The following is a 9,509-nucleotide window of genomic DNA, read 5'->3' on the forward strand; positions in this document are numbered from 1 at the left end:
CAGCCATATTGCTGTCACATGGCAGAAAGGGCATTAGTGAACCAGATGGGGTTTTACAACAATCGGTGATAGTTTCATGGTCACCATCACTGACACTGAAACTAGCTCTCAATTCCAGACTTATTAACTGAGTTCAAATTCCACCAGATGCAGTGGGATTTGAGCCCATGTCCAGCGCATTAGTCTGGGCCTCTAAATTACTAGTCTAGCGACATTACCAATACACCAGTGTCTCCTGTATTTATTAGTCAATCCATTCCCTCCATTTAAGTGTATTACAGTTAGAGGCATTGCCCTGCTGTTTATTTCTGGTTTTAAGTATATTACAGTAAGGGCAATTAGAAATTTCCTGAATGTACATTCATGGTGCCCATCTGCCCACCTCTGTCTGTCCGACAAAGACTGACATCTTCCTTCTCTCTCTCTTCCCTCTCTGGGGCGGCAGGTTTGTCCTTGATGACCAGTACACCAGCTCCTCAGGCTCAAAGTTCCCAGTCAAGTGGTCAGCTCCTGAAGTTTTCCGATACTCCAAGTTCAGCAGCAAGTCTGACGTCTGGTCATTTGGTGAGGAACCGTCTCATGCACTTCAAGATAACTGGCGAAATGAACCAGAGGTGACATGAGGAGAATTCTGCGCATCAGGTTCTTTTGATCTGGGATGCGCTGCGTGAAAGGGCGATTGAGGCAGATTCAATAGTAACTTTCAAAAGTAAATTGGATAAATACTTGAAGGAAAATGTTTTGCAAGGCTATAAAGGAAAGGCAAGGTGGATGGACTGAATGGATAGTTCTTCCAAAGAGCCAGCACAGGCACGATGGGCTGAATAACCTCCTTCTGTCCTGTATCATTCTTCGAGTGTTGCATAAATCATTTGGAGGCATCCACTGGATCAGGCCCATTTGTTCACTGCAAAAGACAGAGTGTAGGGGAGGGGACCAAGATCCGTGTTTTCAAAACCACAGAGGGTGCAGCACAGATGGGAAGACCTCTCTCACCATATGTAGAAGTTCAGAGGAGAGCAGCATGAGACTGATTTATGGGAGCACTAAGTTATGAGGGAAGATTAAGTGCCCTTGCACTTTAATCCTTTGGGGAAGAAGAGAATAGGTTGGACCTAGACTTGTGCAATGGTGTAAGACAGTTGGTAATGAGTTGACAATCTATTTTACCCCTCTGTCCATTTTAATTTGCATTGACTACATGCCCTTTTCTTTGAAAATTTAATGAAACCAAGGCAGAGAGAGATTTCAGACTATTTTACATTATAACCCAAAGTCAAGATTGACTCCAGTCAGGGGAGATCTGTAAGGTTTTTAAAGTAATGGAAAATTTGAATCCAGGGAAGTTTCTCTATTTGCCATTGGTTTTGAGGGTGAGGGGATTTAAACAGTTAAGAGTGGTCAAAGGAAATTTGGACAGCATGGCATGAATTTTGTCACAACTGCTGATGTCCCACCACCGGGGTCAATAGCAGGAGACCACCTTACTTCTGCGGGCAGCGGGATCCAGAGAGGCATCTTCCTGGTGGTGGCCAATTAATGGGCTGTCACTGGGGACACCCTCCCTATTAAAGATGGCGGCCCATCTGTATGAGTTGCACCCAATCAGAAGGCTGCCAGCTTAGCTAGTGGTGGCCATTGCTGAGGTTGCAGCTGTGAGGAGAGGGCACCTCAATGTGGTGTGAGGGAGGTGTGGGAGATGGGGGTAGTCATTCGCACCCACCAAAAGTGAGAATCCTGCTGAATGTCAACCCATACTTCAGAGCCGGATTTTCATCCCCCATTCACCAGGAATGTCCAGAATGGTGTTCAAACTCTGCACGCTGTGGCTAAGAGGCAGCTAAAGGCTTGCTTCTATGTTGTTCTGGCATCGTGTTACTATTAACTGCGGTGTGCGGCATCACATCAGCTTCAGCTGCAGATATGTGAATGAGGTTGTCCCACCATAAGAGAAGGAAACCCCCTTTATGGGGGTCCCTGGGCCCCCTATAGAGCTTGTGCCACAGGCTTCACCATTCGTGAAGTTGCCTAGTTACTATTTGCCCTCCCATGGTGACACTAAAGCCAGCAAAGTTGGTTTCTTTGCTCATTGTCCCGTACAGACTAAATGGGTGGGGCAGAGTCCATGTTAGGGTAGAGCCATGTTAGGGCTGTGGGAAGAGGTGGCGTGTGTGAGGTAGTTGTGATAGTATGGATTGATTGGCCAAATACCATTTCTCACTGCGTTTCAATCTTGGAACGAAATAGAAAAAGGCAACAAGTGTGCACATGAGTGTAAAGGAGTAAGATTCCTGTAAGTTCTCAAAGCAAGATTCCGTCTGTTTGTACGCACATGAGGATTGTGATTGTCCAGAACTCCTCGTGTCTCTATTTCCAGTTGGGTTTGAATTTTAGAGCATGTTTAAGACAGCACTGGAAGTATAGTCAGTGGACATAGCAAAATGTTAATACACATTAAGAAGAGGGTGCCCCTCTCGTCCCACACCCGCAAGGGAATTCATTATAAACCATGGGACCAGTTCACCCTTTCTGGACTATTTCTGGGTGGGTTTATGTAGGGGAATATATCAGACATCAGTACAGAAGAAAGGGAGAGTCTTGCATCAACATGTGGGAGTTCCTGTCTTCTGTATTGATTAATTGAGTCAAACCTTGTTTTCTTTTGAAATGTTTGAATGAGTGTTCAATAGCCATAGGGCCGTGCATTGAGTAATAAACAGAATTTGCATTTATATAGCACATTTACGGCTTCACAGGAGCGTAAATCACTATAATTTGATGCTAAGAGCTATTAGGACAGGTGACTAAAAGCTTGCTCATTGCGCTGGGTTTTAAAGAGCATCTTGAAGGAGCAGAGAGGGGTGGAGAGGTTTAGGAAGGGAATTCCAAAACTTTGGACCAGGCAGCTGAAGGCACGGGCGTCAACAGTGGAGCAATGGAAATCGGGCTTGACATGCAAGGCCAGAACTGGAGGAGGGCAGAGGGATAAGGCAATCAGGAACTAAGAGAGGCAAATGATAAACAGTATCAGCAATGAATAATAGAGCAATGAACAGTAAGTGTCGTGATGGACAATGCTGGGGGAGTCACTGCCCATGTTCTTGGTTTCCCTGCAGGGGTGCTGATGTGGGAGGTGTTCTCCGAGGGAAAGATGCCATATGAAAATCGTTTAAACTCCGAAGTAGTTGAAGAACTCACAGCTGGATTTCGTCTTCATAAACCAAAACTGGCTTCTCCATTAATTTACAAAATCATGAGCGGCTGCTGGCTAGAGGTTTGTGTTGCAATTGAGAAATTCACCTGGAAATAATCCTCTGATTCACCTTCCACTCATTGGTACCATCACTGTATAGAATGTGGCTTGTGCTATCCCCCAGGGTTCTGTCCTGTAGCCTCAGCTTTTTAATCACATGACTTGGATGAAGGAATTAGACAGTTGCATATCCACGGTTACAGGTGAAACCAAGTTAGGAGCAGCAGTACATTACCGAAACGGGAGGAGGAAGTTGCTAAGGGACGTAGACTAATTAAGTGAATGAGCAATACGGTAGCAGATGGAATTCAATGTGAGGAAGGATGACTTAATCCACATTGGACCCAAGAGAGAAAGATCAGGTTATTTTCTAAATGGTGAGAGATCAGGAACTGTGGTTGAGCATGCAACCATATACACAACTTAGTAAAAGCTAGTGCACAGATACAAAAAAATAATCAAGAAAGCTAATGGAATGTTGACTCAATCTCACAGAAATGAGAATACAACCACAACTTGCATCTATGTAGCACCTTTAGTGGAGCAACATGTCCCAGGTTGCCTCACCGGAGCATTATTAAACAAAAGGCCAGAGTTAGAGGAGCGCAGATATCTCGGAGGGTTGTGAGGTTGGAGGAGACGACACAGATGGGGAGAAGTGAGGCCATGGAGGAATTTGAAAACAAGGTTAAGATTTTTAAAATAAAGACATTGCTGGACCTGGAGCCAATGTAGGTCAGCGAGCACAGAGAGGATAGCGGAGCCGGACTTACAGAAAGTTAAGACACAGGCAGCAGAGTTTTTGGATGACCTCTAGTTTACAGAGGGTAGAATGTGGGAGACCAGCCAGGAGTGTGTTGGAATAGTCAAGTGTAGAGGTAATGAAGGCATTAATGAGGGTCTCAGCAGTAGATGAGCTGAGACAGGGACAAAGTCGGGGGATGTTACGGAAGTGGAAATTAGGGATGGAGTTCTAGAGCTTGGGACCCAGGCAGCTGAGGCAAAGGATGCTAGAGAAGCAAGAATTGGTGGGGACAGGAAAGCAGGGGATATGGGGTGGTGTGGTTGTAGGGCTAGAGGAGATTAGAGATAGGGAGTGGCAAGGCCATTGAGGGATTTGAACATGCAGATGGGAATTTTAAAACAAAGCATTGCTTAACCGGAAAACAATGTAGGTCAGCGAGCACAGGAGTGATGAGTGAATGGGATTTGGTGTGAGTTAGAACACGGCAGGAAAGTATTGGAAAACCTCAAGTTTACAGAGGATAGAATGTGGGGAGACCAACCAGAAGTGAGTTGAAATAGTCAAGTCTAGAGGTAACAAAGGAATGGATGAGGGTTTCAGCAGCCGAGGAGCTGGGGAGGTGATTGAGTTGGGCAAGGAAGGTGATCTTAGTGATGACGTGGGTTTGTGGTCAAAAGTTCATCTTGAGGTCACTTTTAAAAGTCTTTCATGAGCTGTGAGCATTGCTGGCAAGACAGCCAGAGAAAGGCAGCATTTGTTTCCTATCCCTAATTGCCCTTGAGAAGGTGGTGGTGAGCCAGCTTCTCGAACCCCTGCAGTCCATGTGGTGCAGTGGTGTAGTGCTGTTAGGAAGGGAGTTCCAGGATTTTGACCCAGCCACAGTGAAGGAACAGTGATATAGTTCCAAGTAAGGATGGTGAGTGGCTTGGAGGGGAACTTTCAGGTGGTGGTGTTCCACTGCATCTGCTGCCTTTGTCATTCTAGGTGGTGGAGGCTGTGGATTTGGAAGGTGCTGACGAATGAGCCCTGGTGGTTGCTGCAGTGCATCTTGCCACTGTGCGTCGGTGGTGGAGGGAGTGAGTGTTAAAGATGGTGGATGGGGTGCCGGTCAAACGGACTGCTTTGTCCTGGATGGTGTTGACCTTCTTGAGTGTTGTTGGAGCTGCACTCATCCAGACAAATGGAGAATATTCCATTGCACTCCTGACTTGTGCCTTGTAGATGGTGGATAGGCTTTGGGGAGACAGGAGGTGAGCTACTCCCTGCAGAATTCCCAGCCCCTGACCTGCTCTTGTAGCTACAATATTTATATGGTTGGTCTAGTTCAGTGTCTGGTCAATGATAACCCCAGGATCTTGATAGTTGGGGATTCAGCAATGGCAATGCCATTGAACATCAAAGGGAGATGGTTAGATTCTCTCTCTTCTTGGAGATGGTCATTGCATTAATGATACTTGCCACTTATCTGCCTAAGTGTGAATGTTGTCCAAGTCTTGCTGCACATGGACAGGGACTGCTTCAGTATCTGAGGAGTTATGAATGGTGCTGCAATCATCAGTGAACATCCAGCTTCGGACCTTATATCGGAGGGAATGTTGTTGATGAAGCAGTTGAAGATGGTTGGGCACTCTGGTTGCGAAGTGGCTGGTTTAGCCTCAGATAGCTGCCAGGAGGAATGGAGTCCGAGTCCCATTCATCCATCATATACTGTGCTCACTGATCTACACTGGCTCCTGACTATACAACAACTTGATTAAAAAATTTTCATCCTCATTTTCAAATCCCTCCACAAACCTCACCACTATCTATCTCTGTAATCTCCAGCCCCAAAAGTCTCTGTCTTCCTCCAATTCTTGAGCATCCTCAATTTTAAGAGCTCCACCATTGACAGCTGTAGGCTACCTGAGCCCTAACCTCTGGAATTCCCCCCTTAAACCTCTGCACCTACCTTTCCAACTTTAAGATATTTCCTTAAAACGTACCTCTTTGATCAAACTTTTCACCACCTGCCCTAATATCTTCATACATTCATGTGAAGCACACTGGGACTTTTTTCTTTACTCTTTCGTGGGCATTGATGGCAAGGCCAGCATTTGTTGCCCATTCCTAATTGCCCTTGAACCGAGCAGCTTGCTATCTATGCAGAGCATAATTAAGAACCCATTGCTGTGGGTCTGGAGTTAAATGAGGGCTAGACCAGGTAAAGATGGCAGATTTCCTTCCCTAAAGGGCAGAGTGAACCAGATGGGTTTTTAACAACAATCAATGATAGTTTCTCGGTCATCATTACTGAGACTAGGTTTTGGTTCGAGATTTATTAATTCAATCTAAATTCCACCAACAGCCATGGTGGAATTTGACCCCATGTCCCCGGAGTATGAGACTGGGCCTCTGGACTACTAGCTCTCACTGCCCCTGTGCCCCTCATTAATCGTGCTACATAAATAAAGGTTGTTGTTGTGTATTTAGTAAGTGGGTGCATTGCTTTAAAGAGTTGCTGGCTGTGTTTAAGTGGCCTCAGAGACGCCCGATGTTCAGGCACTGCTGCCCTTCCCCCACCACCTGACCGGCCGCAAACCTGCGGGTTTAACATGATTAGGCAACAGGGGACATTGCATGCAGCCTCAGTCAACAGGCATGGAGGCAGAATCTGCCTCCTGCACACACGGTCTTGGGCACAGTTGGGTTTCTGAGTCAGTGGTTCTTGCTGCAAAGTGAGTGTCGGGTGAGCGACAGGATTTTTGTTCTCTGCTGTGATGCTTCCTGTGGTTAAATATTCTGCTGACACACCGTGGGTATCTCGCAGCAGAAGGAACAGCTGCTTTGTTGGGGCAATGGAAGGCCGCCACAGAACAAAATCCCCAGTGGGCAGTTAGAGGCTCCCAGGGAGGAGGGAAAACATTGCGAAAAGTTACTCACTGCATTGGGATCATTTGGAAATTCGACCAGGAGTGAAATTCTCATTTATAATCTGTAAGATTGAGTGAAACTACAATTCAAGTTTTAAGGCAAGATTCCAAAGACTCATCAATTCAGAGAGAAAATGGTCCTTCTGTGTGACATCTGTTTCGCTTGCTCTGTTGAGGCTGAGCCTTCACCAACATCGGTGGAGCACAACCAGTTTGTGGAGGGAAGGGGAGGTAAGTTGGGGATGGGTGCTGTGACCAATGCCATCAATGCTGCCCACCACTGGGGGTACTGTGATTCACAGAGTGGTACAGGTCACCATATTCTGTAGTGATGGGCATTGTGGATGGTGTGGGTTACAGTGCCCCCAGTGTTGGGCAGTGTGGATGGTGTGGGTAACAGTGCCCCCAGTGGTGGGCAGTGTGGATGGTGTGGGTAACAGTGCTCCCCAATGGTGGACAGTGTGGATAGTGTGGATCACAGTGCCCCCCCCCCCCCACCACCCGCCCCCAATGGTGGGCAGTGTGGATGGTGTGGGTAACAGTGCCCCCAGTGGTGGGCAGTGTGGATGGTGTGGGTAACAGTGCTCCCCAGTGGTGGACAGTGTGGATAGTGTGGATCACAGTGCCCCCCCCCCCCGCCCCCAATGGTGGGCAGTGTGGATGGTGTGGGTCACAGTGCTCTCCAGTGGTTGGTAATGTTGATACCGTGGGTCACAGTGCCCCCAGTGGTGGGCAGTGTGGATGGTGTGGGTCACAGCGTTCTCCAGTGGTTGGCAATGTGGATACCGTGGGTCACAGCACCTCCAATGGTGGGCAGTGTGGATGGTGTGGGTCACAGTGCCCCCAGTGATGGGAAATGCGGATACTATGGGTGACAGTGCTCTCAATGTGGGCAGTGTGGATGGTGTGGGTCACAGCGCTCTCCAGTGGTGGGCAATGTGGATACCGTGGGTCACAGCACCCCCAATGTGGGCAGTATGGATGGTCACAGCGCTCTCCAGTGGTGGGCAATGTGGATGGTGTGGGTCACAGTGCCCCCAGTGGTGGGCAATATGGATACCATGGGTCACAGCACCTCCAATGTGTGCAGTATGGATGGTCACAGCGCTCTCCAGTGGTGGGCTGAGTGGGTTTTGGTGACTGTCCTAATCGAGGTCAATTATTACTTCATTTTCCTCTGGGTAATGATTGTTCAACATTCTTTGTTTTACTAGAAAGTCAAAAAATAACAAAGTCCTTCCCTTTTTCTCGGCCCAGAGACCTGAGGAGAGGCCTTCGTTTTTTGAGCTTCGGAATGAATTAAGCGAGCTTTCCGAATGTGGAGAATTGTGAACACACATTGGGACGGTGCATCTTTCAAAAAGAACAATCCAGTGTGGAACATGAGAACGCTTTGAATACAGCACATTGTTTATTAAATATTTATTTATTACTGTTGGAAATCATATTTGACGCTTGTTGGAATACACTCCTGCGGCAGCAGAACTCTCTGGAGATCTTGGTCAAGGTGTGCGCCTTGACTGTTCAACCATAGAGGCTTCACCGCTGAGCCCAACCCTGTGGTCACTGGATATCGATGAAGTAGGAGTCCTGACTGTTACTCCCTCCCCACTTCTCTCCCCCACAAACCTGGGCTGCACTGAGGTCAGTTGTTGTATCTTGACCCCAGTGTGGGATGAATTCAGAGCAACTGTGTCATTTGATAATATTTGAAGACTGAGATATCGATACAGAATGTTTGGGAAAAAAGGTCTACTTCAAAAACTGACCCCATGTGTACCTGAATTATTATTCATCTCCTGTCATAATATTGCCATCCAAGTCTGTGGTTTTGCAATTAGGCAACTACGTTGAGGGCCCAATTTGAAACAGGAAGCCTCTCTCCACACACACAGGATGCTGCAACAAGTCAGCCTTGCTTGGTGCAGGACCTGTGACAACAGAATCACTTCCCAGTAAATGCACAGCTAATGAGAAGCTGCAATCAGAAGGAGAGCTTTTGGTGCTTTTAAGATCAGGAACAGACAATTAGACATTACTGACCTGCCCCTTTATCAGGATCAACTCCACCTACCCACCTTCTCCCTATATCCCTCACCCCCACCTACCCACCTTCTCCCCATATCCCTCACCCCCACCTACCCCCCTTCTCCCCATATCCCTCACCCCCACCTACCCACCTTCTCCCCATATCCCTCACCCCCACCTACCCACCTTCTCCCCATATCCCTCAGCCCCACTTACCCCCCTCCCCCCCATATGCCTCACCCCCACCAACCCACCTTCTCCCCATATCCCTCACCCCCACCTTCCCACCTTCTCTCTATTGACCTCAGCCTTGAGAGCTCCAGTTGACCCTCAGCCTCAACAGCTGTTTTGGAGGGAGAGATCTCCAGATTCTCACTCCCCTTTGTGTGAAGAAGGGCTTCCTGACATCACCCCAGAATGGCTTAGCTCTATTTTAAGAGTATGTAATGGTGGCCGTTGGTCTGGATTTATACCAGACTGCTTTTCGCTGGCCTTGTTCCCCTGTCCCTTTATGTCTGGGATTGTTATTTTAACATGCCTAGTCTCTAAGAACCACAATTAAATGTGACTTCCT

The 9,509-nt window shown here is 47.5% G+C and overlaps 1 protein-coding gene across 1 annotated transcript in view; it reads left to right on the forward strand.

Annotated features, from left to right (window-relative positions):
• Nucleotides 1–9,011, forward strand: part of LOC121281047 (tyrosine-protein kinase ITK/TSK-like) — a 73,493-nt gene extending 64,482 nt beyond the window's left edge. Inside the window, exons 15-17 of the mRNA XM_041193646.1 lie at nt 446–564; nt 3,117–3,274; nt 8,165–9,011. Coding sequence (XP_041049580.1) covers nt 446–564; nt 3,117–3,274; nt 8,165–8,239 — 352 coding nt within the window. The 3' untranslated portion in view covers nt 8,240–9,011. The remainder of the gene's footprint in view (nt 1–445; nt 565–3,116; nt 3,275–8,164) is intronic.
• Nucleotides 9,012–9,509: the final 498 nt, after the last annotated feature.

This window comes from Carcharodon carcharias, chromosome 8, assembly GCF_017639515.1.
Source record: "Carcharodon carcharias isolate sCarCar2 chromosome 8, sCarCar2.pri, whole genome shotgun sequence".
Lineage (NCBI taxonomy): Eukaryota > Metazoa > Chordata > Chondrichthyes > Lamniformes > Lamnidae > Carcharodon > Carcharodon carcharias.